This window comes from Prorops nasuta, unplaced genomic scaffold (assembly GCF_024137725.1).
Source record: "Prorops nasuta isolate Cenicafe-Biocafe unplaced genomic scaffold, Cenicafe_Pnas_1.2 PNAS00004, whole genome shotgun sequence".
Classification (NCBI taxonomy): domain Eukaryota; kingdom Metazoa; phylum Arthropoda; class Insecta; order Hymenoptera; family Bethylidae; genus Prorops; species Prorops nasuta.
This window is the reverse complement of record NW_027116801.1, coordinates 7,858,075-7,876,319: the sequence shown is the minus strand read 5'-3', so window position 1 is coordinate 7,876,319 and position 18,245 is coordinate 7,858,075. Positions and strand designations below refer to the sequence as shown.

Below are 18,245 nucleotides of genomic sequence, written 5' to 3'. Positions count from 1 at the left end.
TTACAAGACGAGTCGAAGCCCGTGACGAAAGATGGACAAGGACTGTACGCTGTCCTACCTGCTGGAGTGTTTGGCCAACAGTTCCATCCATCGAATATCAGAGGGCAATAAGGTTCTGCAAAGAAGAAAAAGGTATTAAAAAGGCCGAATAGTGAATTGGAAAAAGCTTACATTTTTTCTGGATAACGCGCGCAACAATATTGGTGCTAAAAGGAATTAAAGGATGATTTTCATTTCCTGTTTACGACCGCAATAAAAAATACGGCTTACTCCATCAAATTTGCGCGCGCAAACTAAATCATTTGTATCAATATGTTTCAATCTCTATTATTTTTTTATTTTGTTTAAAAAGTCTGATATAATGAGCTATCCCAATAATGCTTTAGTTATTTTTACTATCTTTAATATAAAAACATAAGGATTATAGTAATAATGAAAAAATAAGTGAAAACGATAAATAATAGACATGTTCAAAATAGTATATTGCATTAGAAACCAATAGCATGACAAATATTAAAAATTAATTGGACCGAAATTTGAAATCTCCAATTTGATTTTTGTGCCCAACGGGGATTAACAACTTTATTTTAAACTCACAAAATGTGACATCTCCATGCAGCGTGTAGACTTTAAGGCACATATCGGAGATGAATTTCACTGAATAAAATGCTCTGTTTTTGGAAATAAAAGGGGGTGGATCGTTAGTTCTGGAAAACCCTGTCTGAATACTGTAGCACGTTTACCAAAGCAATTCAGCGTATTTGCGTCTGTTATCCGCATAAATGCAGCCGTGTGATTCCAGTAATCAGCTGGCCAGCAGGCAGCATCCAGTAAAACCATTTCATAAACAGACACTTTCATCTCATATAATAATCATATGGAAAGTTCACGTACCCTTTTCATCCTCGAATACGTAAGAATATTAGAGTAATGAAGCAACAAAGTAGAAATAATTAGTAAGGGTAACATAAGTTTTGTTAAATCAATGTTTTTTCTTTAATTGAGTAGATCATTTGTTTGTTTTAAAGGTGGTTTGTTTTAAATAAAATAATGGTAGAAGTGGTGTATCTCGTATTTACATGACCCAAACATTTCAGGTAAAATGCGGTAATCGAGGTGGAAAGGGAAGGTTTACGATGGTTTCTTGAAATAAAGTGGAATATATCTTTCTATAAATTCTCTTGGAGGGTTAACTGACCAAAGCTAAACTGCGCGGTGCTCGCGAGTGCTGAAATCCAAGCTATCTAATAACTTTTATTTAAATGCCCATTTATTCTCGTTGAGAACTATTTAATTATCGATCCTTCTCTTAAAAAGTTGGTCATTTTAATCACATGAAATTGATAAAAATTTGGATTGTTTTCTTATTATCATCATTATTACCATCATTGTCATTATTATTGTTAGAACAATTCATTTTAAAATCATATATTACCAATTATGTATCCAGATAATGTTTATAGTGGATTGAAAATTTGATAATGCTACTTGAATCAATCATGGATTCGATTAAGCAGTGGGTAATGACAAATTATTCACAAAATGTAATATCGTCTCGAATAAATTTGGTAATGAATTACTAGAGTAATTAATAGTGTCATTGATCAATGTTAAACAGTGCTATTGTTAAATAATACTTTATAAAGATATCTAAACGCGTATAAAAGTTGTTAAATGAAAGAGGATTTTAATTAACTTAATATGTGAATCATGCCGTCCCTGATGAAACCTAAAAACGTCAGTTACTCTTCCTACATTCTTTATAAAGCACAGTCAACCTTATCAGAGATTTCATTTGTAAAGCAAACAATATAATTCCAGTTACTGTTTTAAATTTTTCACCGGGCTCTCGTGAAATATAACTATTTATTGTATAACTTGTATATACATAATTATTTTTATCTAAACTCAGTAGAAAATGAATACAAGAGAATACTTAAATATTAAGTTAATTAAAAATGACAAATGATAAAGACATTGTATAATAATATCAAAGCTATATAAATTACAACCTTTCTCTTGGTATAATGTCATTAAAAGGGCAGGTGAGTATTTTTTATATATTTTAAGACGGTCACAGCACACTAGGGTCGATCGTTTCACCCCTGAAATACCAAGTCTAATAATAAAAAGTTATTCAGGATATTCAACTATCAACTGTATCATGAATATAAAAGATTAATAAAAAAATCGCGAATTTAATAATTTGGCACACGTAACGAAACTTTGAACAAAAACTGATAGACTAGATGGAATTTTCATCACGAGACTTTAATGCACACCTAATGAATATTTTATTAAACAGTTAAAAGTTTAATATAAGCAAGTTCGCAAAGTCTTCTCGAAATGAGACGTTCGGGCGTTGAAACTGATTATTGTTTATCGGTGTTCGTGATTGAGGAAACAACGGAGGAACCCGGGTTAATCCTGGATCGTCGCCGTTATTATTTAACGACGCCGTAAAAAGTAATTAAACAAGATTTTATGAATTCGAATCGTTTACGGTACCTACAAAGTATTAAAATAATATTTGGTTTCATTAACAGAGATTTGCAAGTGAGCTTCGTCAAGCACTACTTACAGACATTAATTTGTATATTTAAAGCGTGTTTCAATAATTAATGTAAGGTTACGGAGAGTTGGAGGTTTAGTTATTGCATGTCTGTGGAGGCTTCTTGGGTTGGTGTTTAAATCCTTACGAGGGGCTTCCTCACGTTCGTGGTTGAGGAAATAGCACTCACGTTAATCTAGATCGTCGTGTTTCTTGCAACCGCCAAAACTTTTCATCGAATTAATGCGTAGTCATGTCTAAGGGAGAGGGAGAGGGAGAGATATAGTTCAAACTACTTGATCGCAGTTGCAGCTTTTAAAACTAACTTTTTTTAAATATATGTGTGCTAACGTTTGAAATATCTCATTGATTCTACAGCTTTCGACAACTCCCTTACAGTAATTTACGATATTACCTTAAACTCCTAAATTTCTCCCTTTCTCTATCCTTTCTTTAAGCAAATTAGTTTCGAAACTCAAATCTAATTACAGCTTTTCAAGTCAATTAAGCATATATCCAGCAGTTCGATTAAGACGCCCTTTTCTCTTTTCACTCGATCATCTTTCATATTTATTTCCACCCCTACACTCCTACTACACCTAGACTCCACATGATTAAGATATCCACTTTTTTAGTCTCGTTTATCTTTAAACATCCGGGCAAGTTTCCGGTCAAACTCCAGTTTCAAAAATAAATCAACTGATTTTCGTTCGTGAAAACTTTTAAACTCGAACAGCGACCAGAACTGAGCAGTTGTACAGGAAAAAAGTCACCGCAAGAAAAATACGAACTAATTTTTCTTCTCTTAAAACGATTAAGGGAATTGTAGCTCGTTTAGATTGGCGGTTTGGGGATTTTTCAGCGAGGAATTTCACGTCCCGAGCCTATTTCTACCCTTTTCCCTCTTTTTCAGGGGAGGGGGGTAAGCTGAACGGATTGTTGTTGACAAATCGATTTCCATCAGACGAAAAGTTATTCGCGCGCATGTGGGTCGTTCGTACGAAAATGCAGGTCTGATCTTTCACTAGTGGGTGTATAATGGATGCTGGGAAAGCTCGGCTGGGTAAAATTTGACGAAGGAATCGACGAGTTTGAAGTATTGGATTTTCAATCGTCAAAAAAATTTCGCGATCAATCGTCGGGAAACCACAGATTTTTCAACCGCGGGCTTGTGTTCCAAACAAACTACCATTTTTCTGATTCCCACCCACTCCCTTTTTATCAGCTAATATTTCCCTCGAAGTTACGGTCTGGTCTTAATTGCCCTCGCTTCCCACATGTAATATACGTATGGCTGTATGCGTAAAATCGTCTCTGTTCACCAATAAACCATATATACCCCTTTACCTCTCGACATAGCAGATTTTCCACTCTAAATTCCATCACGCTTATATTCTCAAAAAATTTGCCATTAGTGCTTACAAAAAAAAACAACTAAAATCATCTTCCTTAACGAACACAATACAAATTGCTAACACTAGAGAATGTATTCTGTGAATTTTTTGGTTTAAATTACAATTTATTTTTGTGATGAGTTTTTTTATATTATTTTTAACTTTGTTATATAGCTTTTTTGCAAAGATATAATGATAGCAATTTTATGAAAGGTTATTTGCGAAGAGAATCGTCTAATTGGAAGATGTTTTGAGATAAATGTTCGGGAATAGAAGATAAATTTTTGGTTGTTATTTTTATAATTTATAGAATTTACCTAAACATTAAACATTTTCAAGTACATTATATTTCTCATTAATATTTATAAAAATCTGATCATACGTGCTTTGTAGATTTGCCTACTTATAGTTTCTATATCAGATATACTTGAATGTCAATCTTTCAACTGTATGCAGAATAAAGATGTGCAGCAGCATTAGACTGGAACATTGGACGTAGCAGACTATGAAAGAAGAAGCTAGTTTACTAGAAAAACAATGTGTCTTACGTGGAAAGTTAGTGTACGCTCGAGTGAAAAATAACACCGTTGTCCCCTTTTTATTACCTTACACCAGGAGGCAATTTTCTGCTCTTCTTTTTACCCCCTCTCCACCCTAGATAAAGCTTAAGCCAGTCCTGTTTTAATTGAGCGAAAGAGAGCCCTGATAAAGCTTCAAAGCCTTTACTTTATCCAATGAAACAAAAATTTATTCGAAAAAATCCAACAGGATAGTTTTTTGACTATATCTATTATTTTTAACTGCATAGCACTTGGAGATTTAAAAAGCTAAATCCTGCTTTTTCACGAAACAGAAATTCAGCCAAATGTATATTTTCTCGTACATTCTTTCGGAGAGTGGTTCGAGAATTGGCATATCTTTGTGAGCATTATGACACATAGACGCCAGCTTCAAATTTATTATCAGGAATACTCTTCAATTTCAATCTTGACATTCAGTCATACTTCGAGCGATTGATATTCATCTACTTTCCATCATAGACCCGTTTGTCAGACGATACTTCCGCCAGGAATTCTTCTCAATCGCACCCAGTGAATATCCAACCAAAATTCTCCCTCTATTGTACGAATAATTCGTATCACTTCAATCTTTGGTAGGCAGCGGTTCTTGAAAACATATATATTCTCCAGTTCTATGCGTATATTTCCATTGAAAAGCTCGTTTAATAAATCCAACTTGAACGACGTGACGTCTGTTTTTTTCCATAAATACAGCAAAAGGTTATTAAAAAATATTCAATACGTTTTCTTTCACGTTTTAATCGCACGTTTTCTCCAATAACGTAACGTGAGATTACTGCTTGGATAAAACTACAAATCCTTGCTATAAATTTTACTCGATGTACACACAAGTCCAGTTTGAATTACATTTTAAAACCTTCGGTTTGTTTTTTATTTCTATCGTATTTATCGAGTATGATTAAAAGCAGAAATTTTTTTGTGAATGGTGTGTGGTTATATTGAGTATTTTCAAGTAAAATTATAAATTTGGTAACGTGTGTAATAAGTTTTATCACAAGTTAATCTTACAGCATGATAATTGATAAGCTGCAAGATCTTTTCGTATTTTTATAAAAAGTATAAAATCTTGAAAACTGATAAGCAAGTTTTCCGAAATTGCTTAAGCTTCGACGGAAGATAAACCATAATTTTCAACCAATTTTCTGTGAGATTTTACAAAGTTCATTCACTCTGGGCAAAGTAATGGATTGCATGCTTATAGCAGGCTTGAAATAATTTTACATGCTGGTAATTCCATCAAACTGCCTCGTATCAAACGAATTAAACTTGTAGAGTAGTTTTAATCGTACTTTAATGGAAAAGATTACTACCGTGATAAAATTTTGAATGAAATACTCTAACAGCTCATTATCAGTTCATGTAAAATATGTACTGCTGTTAAAGTTAATTCATTGACGAATTTATCAATTAATTTTAGTCGTTAGATCTGAAGCAATCTGTGATATGATTATTTTGACTAAACCTCTGTTTTAACTTCGACCAAATAAAATAATGTTTAATTTAAATTTAAATTATAGAGATATTTGAATATACTGTTTAAATACATTTAATTTATTGCTACGAGATTATTGTAATTTAATTTGATTTTAGCTTGTTATATTATCAAGAGGAAAATTTTACTCTTGAATGTATCGTAGTTCCTATAACGATGATATCGCAGCTATCGATTAGCTTATTTTTTCATTCATTCAATATTAGACATGAATCTGTCAAACAATTATTTTTCATACCTTAAAGCAGATTTTCCATTTTATCAAGAATCTTTTCCAATAGAAATAAAATAAGCATTGCCAGTAAGAGAAATAATTGGAATTATCAGACATTGCACTTTTTCCTATCATGCAAATAAATTAGCATCTCACGATAAGTCACAGTCATGTTTATACTCACTCTCTTACTCACTTTTTCCGTGACTCTTGAAGATGCCAGTCATGCTATTTTGATAAATATGATATCGAACAACGATGATCAGCCAGAATGCTTGAGACTATATATAAGCTCAATTTATTAAGTCCCATTTCGTTATTCATGAAATGAGAAAAGTTGCAAATAGTGAAGTAAACATAAAACCATATGTTGCTTAAACGATATAGTTAATAGATTTAAGTTATCTTTTAATTAACACGAGTACTATTTAACATGCAACATTTAAGTTAAGTACACGTAAAAATTTGCTATCTGCAGTAGTCCAGCGTAGAAAGTCTATACGATAATCAGTATATTTATGGATGAAATTATTGTGTTATCTACGTAGAATGCTGTGATCTAGTTTGACTTTGACCGTCTTTCCAGACTCATCTGCGAAAGCCATTGAACTCATTAAACGGTCGACTCCACTTAGAGATCAAAGAAGCAAATATAACGTATCTCAACGTAAAATAAAAGACAAAATTAACAATGGCATCCATACGTTAGGTGTCTTTATTTGCTGATAGTTTTCGCGATAAATCCATCAAGGATGTTGAATATATGAAGAATTTGGTTTTTCTGGAGGAAGTTATTTCTTAATATTCAAAGTCCTGATGAGAAGGGACTGGCAAAAAAAGGTCGCCAGGTGGATGTTATCAGTCATTTTCCACGAGATAACCCTCTGGAGAATTAAACTCATATCTTTAATCTCACAGGAACAATAAAAAACACACACAATAACTAATACTTTTAAACGGGATTACATTCAAAATTCTGTAAAAAAAGTTGCCATGCAGGTCAGAAAAACCATACGTGCATTGTTGGATAATCAAAAGATGTTCAAGGGCTTATACCCAAAGGACCACAAAACTAACGTTCTGTTTCTTCTGAAGTAAATGTTTTCAATTTTGGTTGTATAAAATCAACATATATTTGTATCCAAAAGCAGAAGTACCACAATTCGTAGTATCTCTTCAAGTCTTTAAGCTCCACTTGTTACATTTGAATCTGTAAATTCACAAAAGCTCCGGTGGTTGCTGTGTCCTTCAGTATGGAATTCGTTTATGTGAACAACATAATGAGAAATCCATACAACAGTGCATTCTATGCAAATTTGTAATTTGACAGTGTTGCGGTAACAAATTTCTCATGGAAACTGCAAAATAGTTTAGAGAACATTTGCTGCATAATTCTATATTGTTATTATTCGAGAATACAAAGGAAATAGATGTGCAAATATTTGAGTTCAGATTTGGCAGTAATTCATAAAGTGGAGAGAAGGGCTTCTTTCTTGTTAATGAACACGTGTCACAATTTGGAAGGACCAAGATCTGTAGAATAAACAGCATCATTAGGACATGAAAGGTTATGGATGTAGGAGAACGAATCCAAATTGAGCCGGGTGAGTCTGCTCGTGGCTACCTTCTATCTGCGAAAGTTTGAAATCTTTTGCAAGAAGAATCGTTCTTCGATAGATCCTCGCTAGAAATTGCCACCTCCTCCTACTCTTTAACTTTTTCTATATCTCTTCTTTTCCATCCTCATCAATTTTAACCAATGCAAATTACCAATTTCTGTTAAATTTCCTGACTTATCAGGATCAGTCTTGAATAACTCTAGCAAACAGTATGAGCGATCGAATTCGTTTTCAAAATTGGATATTTTATAGGTAGGGAAACTATTCGTAACTTTTGGTTTTTTTCTATTGTCATCTTATGCTGTATATACAACTACATGTGTCACAGTATGTAAATTCTATAACTAAGTTAATTTTAATATTTTTCTTGGAAGCTTTCTAAAAAATTTCAAATTTAATATTTGACAGGATCTATATATATAAATAAATTGACAAGGTGAAGGAAGAAGTGGTATATTTTACTATATAGAATCATTGCTGAAGATCGAGGTCATTCTGAAATATAGGAATAAGTAATCCTTGATTAAATAAAATCAATCGCGCGCAATTTTGATAAAAGTGATGGGTAAGAATAAATTACTAATACACACCAAGTTTCCCTGATGTCGTAAAGACATTATCAAAAATATCTCAAACTCGCCTGTACTGAATAAGTATTAACTATTCCATATGGTCCAAGCTACAGACGATTTTTAATAAAATAAATGTATTATAGGAGAAGAGATAAATTTATTTAATATATCTTTTATAATTTTGCCCCTCTGTATAATATTTAGTACAAACGCATATACTGTGTGTATATATAGAAATGTTTGTTATTCATAGGTCTGCATAGGCAAACCTGCACTTGCGATTAAATTGCATTCTTGATAAAACGTATATAATAATAAAAAAAGTAAAATAAATGTTTTTCGTAAAATTAAATCTATAGCACTATACAGTATGTAGTTTGCCCTATATGAATTAAAAAAAGTTTGTATTTTAACGAAGCCATGACGCAAAAAAGAGACCCATGCATCAAGTCACGTCCAGCATTGGCATTACCCGAAGTATACGTGGAAAGTTTACTGGACGGATCGTTCGCATGCATTATAGTAAATGTGCTCAGTAATGTGTACTTCCTCCTCTCTGCACGATACTTCTTGTACTTGCATACACATATTAATACAAGCTTTATTTTCTTATGCTATCATCAGGCAGAATACATTACAAAATATACACACACACAGATACAATTATTGGTTGTAATTTTAAAAGAAGTAATCACAACAAATTTCGACATTATGGAAAAATTTAAAATTTGTTCTTAAAACTTATTCTATCATATCTCGTCAACTGGATTTATTTTATGGAACATTATTATGGAAATATAATATTCTGTTTTCATTCCACAAGATTTAATGCATTTAATTTATTTTTACATAATTTTGGGCTTGATCCTTTTTATATTGTACATTCAATTATTTTCAATTTGCTTTTAAATGTGCTCCACCATTCAGACATTCATAAAAAACGGTAAGGATTCAGGACCCTCTTTTTGACTCGTTTGAGCTGACTACATAGGGAATGAGGGTCATGGTAAAGGCCATGTATTCCCATAATCCATCATCACTATCATCATATACAAGTAGAATATCACATTTCGATCGGATTGACGCTAAAAAATGATTTAATAATTGTTAACTAACATTAATCAGAGCTAATATACTATACTTATTTAATTAAAATACAAGACTAAATCCAAGTCGCATATAAGCACCCACATTTAAATACTGAAATGCACTCTTATAATCAGTATAATGTAAAATAATGCACAGTTATTTTGGTGTATCTCGAGTTTACGTGTATTATTTTCATGCGAGTCAACTTCTGATAATAAAAAAAAATTGAAATTAAACAAACAGAATAAGGGTAATACTTATCCAAGACAGAAAAACGGTGTTTAAGTAGATTGATCACACACCCTTTATACTTCCATTTCCGTGTGTCGTGGATTAGTTTTACATTTATGTCTAATATATTTCTTCATTTCCTATTATCGTAAGTGCAGTTTATTTTTATTGAATTGCGACGACACACTATTCTTCACATTACTCTTCGAACAAACCTTAGAAAACGTCATTTTATATGCCACGAGCATAAAAAATTAAATAATTTATTTAAAAAACGTCCATCACAGTTTAAACAGACCTATAAGTCTGTAACAAATAGTTTCACTAAGGCAGTAGGTGGTAGGTCCTTCGTGAAGGAGTACCAGTCCGAATTGAACTCGGTAAGTCTGCTCGCGGTTAAGTACTATAGGCAGGATTAAGATCTCCCGCAAGAGAGAGAGAGATGAATCGTTCTTCGATGGATTCCTGCTAGAAACTGCTACGTACCCTCGGTAATTTCTCTTTCAATGACCCGATAGAACGAACCTTACCGGAAATTGAGCCTTATCACTAGTTACTTGCCCCCAGTTACAGTCAGCTCACGATAATTCGAAGGAATCCCTCGATTCCTTACTCTATTCCCTTCTAGCAAACTTTATCCTTTGAATGTTCACTGAAAAATCTCTCTAAAAAACATTTATCTCTTCACCCCTCTCTATTATCTTTCTTCACTAACTCTATTTTTTCTTTTTCTCCCTCATCAATTTTAACCAATGCAAATTGGCAAGTTTAATTAAATTGCCTTACTTATGGTATTCATTCTTGAAGCTCTGGTAAGCAGCACGAAAATCACATCGCATTTTGGAATTGGATGTTCTATCGATCGTCCAAACTATTCGTAACTGTTCTATTTGTTTGATTCGAATTTGCTACCATAAGCTGTACATACAGTTACGCGTGTCACCTGTTTACGAAGGGAGTAAATTTTATCACTAACTCGATTTAAATATTTTCCTAAAAGCATCAACTGTCAGCAGCAAAGCTGTCTTGTTGATTTATTTAAAAATGTATCGTAACATACTGCTTTAAGTGGAATAAATAGAATGCAAATATACGAAAAAATATTGTCCTCGTGTTCGAAACGAGTCAGCGTTAGACTGATGTTAATTTATTTTATGATTTCAACTTGACAATTTATTTTCTTTTTTTTTGACAGGACTATTAAAATGAAGTGACAAGGTAAAGGGTGGGGTCTTGTATTTAACTTTAGGAGAATTGATGAACATAGAAACATATCCTGAGAGCTCTGTATTTGACATATAACGTAACATTCGATGAAATGAAACCATCAAAATTTAGATTAAAAAATGTCGGAAACTAAATTTCCACTAAATTTGCTTGCAAAGTGAAATCATTATCATCAACTCAAGTTGCCATGCTTGGTAAGTACTAGATTTATATATAATAACTTTCTTTTTTAAAGATCTTGTAATCAGTGTAATGGAATCGTTGATTAATTGGGTGAAATTGTGTTCTAGATTCGGAGCTAAAACACGTTAAAATATCATCTTTCATTGATGTGCCTTATAGTGGCAACTTTACTTGATACTGTAAAATCATTAAGAGCAGCTTCTCTTTAAGTTTCTCTGCAGATTATTAATTATCAGATTTTGTTTTGTTATTTACTATCACTAGATTATGTAATTAAATGTGAAACTCAAATTTATTCTTGTCACTATAATTGCTTCTTTTCGTTCATGACCTTGTCTTGACTTCAGTTAAAATGCATTGTATGCATAATTTCTTATGTATAATGGAAACCATAGTATGTCTGCACAAATGTGACACAAATTTGAAAATCTGAAACATAGAAAAATATGATTCATAAATATAATCAATATATTTCTGCATAACTTATTTATAACAGCTCCCTCTCTACGTCATCAAGGCTTTTATATGACATATTTAAATTTATGGTTAGTAAAAAAATGGCTTTACTTTTTGTTAATGGAATTCAAATATTACTATTTAAAGAGTCAAGATGGCTTTATTTTCCTAATAAAGTAGATTTAATCAGAACGTTATCACTATTCAGAAAAATTAATTACTTGTTCAGCGTCAAGTCCTAAGAAAAAATGAAACAAGAATTATTTCGTGATGATTATATTAAGACAATATAGTGTATTGGAAATTTTCTGTATTCAATAACAGGGAACTAATTTAGTAAATATACCCCCTTCATCACCTGAAAATAAGCTGTCACGAGCTAGATAACGTAATGCAAGAGCTTACCATAGATAAAAGTATTGTTATTACGGAAAACAACTACAATGACCATTATCTATGTTGGGGGCAACTGATTTATGACATATATGTATAAGTATATTCAATCAAACGACTCTAATTGGAAATGGTCATAAGACTCAGTGTGTGTTTAACTGCCTTTGAAGCTTTGTCGGAGAAATAATAAATATTAGATTTTAATTTACAAATAGACTATAGATATTATAATTATTAAACTATATGACAATAACTTTTTAAATTTCAACGTAAAAGAAAAAATCAAAATTAACAATGACATCTATCCGTTGGCTATGTCTGTGCTTTTTATTAATACTTACAATGGTGGAAGGATACAAAATCCTTGGGATATTTGGTTATTCTGGAAAAAGTCATTTTATAATGTTTGAGTCTCTGATGAAGGGACTGGCCAAAAGAGGTCATCAAGTGGATGTTATCAGTCATTTTCCACGGAGTAGACCTTTGGAGAATTACACCGATGTTGTTAACTTCAAAACGGCAAAGAAAGCTGTGGTCAACAGCTATTCAATACTTTCTGCGAGAGACTTGAGAGTTAATGCTGTGCAAAAAGTGGCTACTTTATACGGTAATGATATGTGCGAATTTATGACCGAAGAAAATATGCAAAAATTTCTCAAAGATCTACCTAAAAGACCCAAGTATGATCTAGTTATCGTAGAAGTAAGTTTTTTCAATTTAATTACGTTAGTATATATTCTTACATATTAATGTTTGTTTAATTTTTATACAATTTTCCAATTTTTTTTAAATCAATTGGATTAATATAAAATAGGAAAAAAAAGTAATTTTACAGGGATGTTTGATTAATGTAATTTTTACAATTGCTAAAATTTCTTCAGATGTTTGGTTCCCCTTGTTACATAGGAGTCGCAGAGATTGCAAAAGCTCCAGTAATTGGTATGTCATCATGTATGGAGTTTGCTTACGTAAACGATGTGATGGGAAATCCATACAACAGTATGTTCTATCCAAATTTGATATTCGACACTGCTACGGTAACAACATTCCGGGAGAGATTGCTAAATACTGCAGGAAATATTTTATTCACATATATATATTATTATTACACAAGAGTACAGACGGAGCAGATACGCAAGTATTTGAGGCCAGATATGCCTGATATTCGTGAATTAGAGAAAAAAGTTTCTCTCGTATTGGTAAATACACATCACAGTTTAAATGGTCCTAGACCCGTAACAACGAGCATTGTGGAAGTGGGAGGTCTGCATGTGCTAGAGGACGAGTCCGAATTGAGCCCAGTGAGTCAATTTTTCAAAATACTATGTGTCATCTGTTACTCCAACAATGACACATTTATTTGTCAAACACGAATTAATCTTTTCGGTGGAAGACTCGGCTGTCGATAGTACGACTCACTTGATTGTTTATTTAAAGTTATTCAAAAACGATAAGTTTAAGCATTGTCATTGGTTTGTTTATAATTCAGTAAAACATGTTTGTTTCTCATGTAGAATCTATCAAAATGGATGGACGAGGCAAAGAGTGGCGTAGTATATTTCAGTTTGGGATCGTTGGTGAACATAGAAACATATCCACAGCACACTCTATTTGATATATACGAGGCATTTGATGAAATAAAACCGATCAAAGTGCTGATGAAAGTGGCAAATAAAACAAAATTACCACCAGGGCTTCCTGATAACGTGAAAACATTATCATGGATACCCCAAGTTCCTGTACTCAGTAAGTATTAAATAAGCAAATATAATTTTAAAAATTCGCAATACCATCGTTTCTCAATATTTGACTGTATGTTCTAGAACATCCTAATACGAAAGCTTTTGTAACTCATGGTGGACTAATGGGCAGCCAGGAAGCTCTATATTATGCCATTCCGATGATTGGTATTCCGCTGTTTGCAGATCAGCCGAGAAATGTGGACACTTTTGTAAAAAAAGGCATGGCAGTGAAATTGGAGTTCGACGGAATCACAAAAGAATCGTTAAGCAAAGCATTGAGCAGTGTTCTTTATGATCCAAGCTACAGGTGACTTTAGCTATGAAGTGATTATTGGTATTCTTCAAGATTATTACTAATTAAAATTGTGTTACAGGGAAAGAGCTAAGACTCTATCGAGGGCTTTCAAAGATCGACCTATGAAAGCAATGGACACAGCGATTTATTGGGTGGAATATGTTATAAGAAATGGAGCAGATACTTTAAAATCACCTTTGGTCCATATGCCTTGGTGGCAAGCTTATTCACTTGATGTTATAGGATTTGTATTAGGAGTTTCTCTTATCTTTAGTTATTTACTTATATTCTTTGTCAAGAAAATGCTCAAGCTAAGACACATTATCATTTTCCAGTCACAAGCTCCTTACAAGGAAAAACGAAATTAAACGCATTTAATATCTCTGTGACAACTTATTTATTTAATTTCACCAAGTCATATGTAATAATTGTATGTTATTCTCACTTTTGTAAGTTCATCAATAAATCTTTTCTTATCTTTTACTATCATAGATCAATTATTAATGCCACTAAGGATTGTATTTGCTTGCTTGCCAAACAATAATGATGTAGTTTCCTTTTCCTATTTATTATACGATAAAATTGATGGTAGTTATGGATAATCTTATTTATCAATCAAGCTTGGTGCACAAGCTGTGTTATAAGTCTAGTGCACAATTGTGATTTTCCGTTGTACGACAAACGATTTGACTTGAATGTATAAACGATTCAACCTGACGTATGGGATGTAGTTGCGTTATACACGACGAGCAAAACACACGATTACATACTACCGTCTACAGTAATAATTAATCACCTGACAACAATTTTTCTGTATAATAATAATAATAAAAATTCGCATTCGAAGAAAATAAATATTGCAATAGGACTATCAGTTTGAATACTATTAGAGTATATTATAGATTAACTTGAATTTCTTTTTGATAAAATGCAAATATTATTATTTGTTCAACTCTAATTATTGTATTTCTCTAGTAAGAAATGTTTGATTAAACCTTTAATTCAAATCATTAAAGTTAATTCTGTGTAAAAAAACAGATGAGTCAGCTGAGACTATAGCTAAATATTATAACAATAAAATTGAAATACTCTTGAATTTAAAGAATAGTTAGATCACACGAATGAATTTAATCTTAACTATACTAAATCACTATAGTTGCAATGACCTTTCGTACAGTATAGAAAACTCTTACGTAAGATAACGTAATGTAAGAGATTAGTGTACACACAAAATTACGTTGATATGGACAACCCCTACCACAATCTCTATCCATATCTTAGGCTACTCCTATACCGCTCATTCAAACAGATTCAATCAAACGCTTCTAATCATCTCAAATAGACAAATCGTCCGCAGTATGACTTTAACCGTCATTGCAGCTTCATCGGAAGTAAACTCAAACCTTAAATAAGTATAGTATTTATTAATTATAAATGAATATAATTTTAATTAATTAACCGAATGACAATTGACAACAAAGATCCAACGTGAGAAATAAACAAAAATTAATCATGAAATCAATACATTGGTTAGTGCTGTGTTTCTTGGCAATTTTCGTGACAACCTCTGAAGGATACAGAATCCTTGCAGTGTTTGGTTTTACTGGGAGAAGTCATTTCATGATGTTCGAAGCCTTGATGAAGGGATTGGCCAGAAAGGGCCATCAAGTGGATGTTATCAGTCATTTTCCACGACAGAAACCTTTGCAGAATTACACTGATATCGTTGACCTTGGCGGAAAGGAAAAAGCCGTGGTCAATACTTTTACAATGGATTTTGTGACAGATTTAAGAGCTAATTGTGCGAAAAAAGTTGCCACACAGTTTGGAAATGACATGTGTGATTTTTTGGGTAAACCACAAATGCAAGCATTTCTCAAGGATCTGCCCAACAGACCACAGTACGATCTCCTCCTTACGGAAGTAAGTCTTTCAATTTGAAAAAAATAGAACAATTCATATTTCCCTTTAAATATGACAACGTCGTATAATTTATATAACATTTATTTCTATATAAATGAAATCAGAGATCCAAGAGTATCTCGTTTGTAAACCTAATATGCTAATATTGTATTGGAAGAGTAATCGATAGAAATAATAAATGCTATATGTATACTTATCAAATTGGTGTGTTTTAAAATCTAACTAGTATTTTAAAGTTAAATGAAGTATATCTATATTATACTTATAATAAAAATACATGTCTAGCCCTAATATGCTTATTTTTTAATTACGACATTATTGTGGTTAATAACCGATTTCGTAAAAAAACAAAAAACGTATTATTTCGTATTATTTCTTTAGGTATTTGGTTCATCTTGCTACATAGGGATGGGTGAGATTGTAAAAGCTCCAGTAGTTGTTATGTCCTCGTGTACAGAATTTGCTTACGTGAACTTCATGATGGGAAATCCATACAATAGTGCCTTCTATCCAAATTTATTATTCGAGAGTGCTGCGCTAACAAATTTCTGGCAGAGATTGCAAAATACTGTAGAAAATATTTATTACACTTTCATCTATTGTTATTATACCAGTGTACAGACGGATCACATACATAAATATTTAAGTCCGGATTTACCAGATATTCGTGAAGTGGAGAAAAAAGTTTCGCTCTTGCTGGTTAATACGCATCACAGTTTAAACGGTCCTAGACCAATAACAACGAGTATTGTGGAGGTGGGAGGTCTGCACGTGCTAGAGGATGAGTCCCAATTGAGCCCGGTGAGTATGCAGCTAGCAAAGATTCCACTGCATAACGTGATTTAGTCCCAATTAGCAAAGGCTGCCCTGTATAACTCGATTAAAACGTTTCAAGTATAATAAATTTCTTTTTACAGTCATTTAGATACAAAAAGTAAAATTAGCTCATTTATTATTAAATAACAAAAATCGTTTTTTCTTCTATAGGAATTATTAAAATGGATGGACGAGGCAACGAGTGGTGTCGTGTATTTTACTTTAGGCTCAATGGTGAATATAGAAACATATCCAAACAAAACCTTATATGATATGTACGCAGCATTTGATGAAATAAAACCGATCAAAGTTCTAATGAAAGTGGCTGATAAGGCAAAATTACCACCAGGACTGCCTGATAATATAAAAACATTATCATGGATCCCTCAAGTTCCTGTGCTGAGTAAGTATTAGCTAAATAAATATTAATATTTCAATGGCTTGTAGTTGTCGTTTATATATTCTGAAAACTCGTATATACTTTTAACATTTTTTCGTGCAATAACTGGATCAAATGTTAGCAGAATAATAGTAATATATCTTAATTTTGTGCAGAACATCCTAATACGAAACTTTTCATAACTCATGGAGGACTAATGGGCTCCCAGGAAGCACTTTATTATGCCGTTCCGATGATTGGAATTCCATTGTTTGGTGATCAGATGAGAAATGTGGATGTTTTTGTTAAAAAAGGCATGGCAGTGAAATTGGATTACGATAGAATCACGAAAGAATCGTTGAGTGAAGCACTGAAACGCGTCCTATATGATCCAAGCTATAGGTAATTTTTACTAATTATTACAAAATTACTAGTATTTCCTATAAGAATGTATTACTATAAATAAAATTTTATTACAGGGAAAGGGCTAAGATTGTATCGTGGACTTTCAAAGATCGACCAATGAGTGCAATGGACACGTCGATTTATTGGATGGAGTATATTATAAAACATGGTGCTGATGCGTTAAAATCACCTTTGGTCAATATGCCTTGGTGGCAAGCCTATTCACTCGACGTTTTACTTTTCTTGGCAGGAGTTTCACTCATTTTTATTTATTTGTTTACTATCATTATTAAATTGTTACACAGCATGAGCCAGGTTATGCTATTTCAGTCACAAATTTCTCCAAAGAAAAAACGAAATTGAATATTATTTAAAGCTTTGAAACCTAATTATTTATTTGTTTATAGGAAGTTATAGTATATAAAATTATTAAAGGAAGTGAAATTTTTGTAAGTTTTTCTAAAAAGTTTGTCTTATTATTCACAGCGATTTAAAAATAAATTCGATAATAAAGTTATGTGCATTCGCTTGATCATAAACCCTGATAATAAATGTGTGTATAGAAGACGAAGCTTTTATATCTTTATATTATCATTTGTTAAAATGGTAAAATAAGAAACATGACAAGCTACCGCAATCTTATTTGCTATTGAGCTCAGTATTAAAAATATTATTAATCTGTA

General features: G+C 32.3%; 2 protein-coding genes and 2 long non-coding RNA genes across 6 annotated transcripts in view; 3 read left to right on the top strand and 1 right to left on the bottom strand.

The window, feature by feature from the left end:
* LOC136773112 (calcitonin gene-related peptide type 1 receptor-like) overlaps positions 1-18,245 on the bottom strand; it is a 153,539-nt gene that overhangs the window by 55,273 nt on the left and 80,021 nt on the right. For all 3 annotated transcript variants that reach the window (XM_066726533.1, XM_066726532.1, XM_066726534.1), the window contains one exon: positions 5-115. In XM_066726533.1, coding sequence (XP_066582630.1) covers positions 5-115 — 111 coding nt within the window. The remainder of the gene's footprint in view (positions 1-4; positions 116-18,245) is intronic.
* LOC136772498 (uncharacterized) lies at positions 7,100-8,806 on the top strand. Its single transcript, XR_010822470.1, has 3 exons — positions 7,100-7,836; positions 8,104-8,178; positions 8,260-8,806. It is a non-coding gene; the product is annotated as an uncharacterized lncRNA (long non-coding RNA).
* On the top strand, positions 11,028-11,448 carry LOC136773115 (uncharacterized). The gene is made up of 2 exons (XR_010822561.1): positions 11,028-11,164; positions 11,261-11,448. It is a non-coding gene; the product is annotated as an uncharacterized lncRNA (long non-coding RNA).
* Positions 11,658-18,079, top strand: LOC136773125 (uncharacterized). Its single transcript, XM_066726555.1, has 10 exons — positions 11,658-12,704; positions 12,884-13,303; positions 13,517-13,748; positions 13,826-14,051; positions 14,119-14,397; positions 15,521-15,962; positions 16,344-16,763; positions 16,950-17,181; positions 17,334-17,559; positions 17,637-18,079. Exons 1-10 carry the CDS (start codon positions 12,297-12,299, stop codon positions 17,923-17,925), a joined length of 3,174 nt encoding a protein of 1,057 aa, XP_066582652.1. The 5' UTR covers positions 11,658-12,296; the 3' UTR covers positions 17,926-18,079.

What these genes read in the sequence shown, in the direction of transcription:
- LOC136773125 (XM_066726555.1), top strand. Translation starts at nt 12,297, where the DNA reads ATGACATCTATCCGTTGGCTATGTCTGTGCTTTTTATTAATACTTACA. An exon ending in ACGATCTCCTCCTTACGGAA is followed by an intron (nt 15,963 to 16,343) that starts GTAAGTCTTTCA and finishes TTATTTCTTTAG; the next exon opens with GTATTTGGTTCATCTTGCTA. An exon ending in CTATATGATCCAAGCTATAG is followed by an intron (nt 17,560 to 17,636) that starts GTAATTTTTACT and finishes ATTTTATTACAG; the next exon opens with GGAAAGGGCTAAGATTGTAT.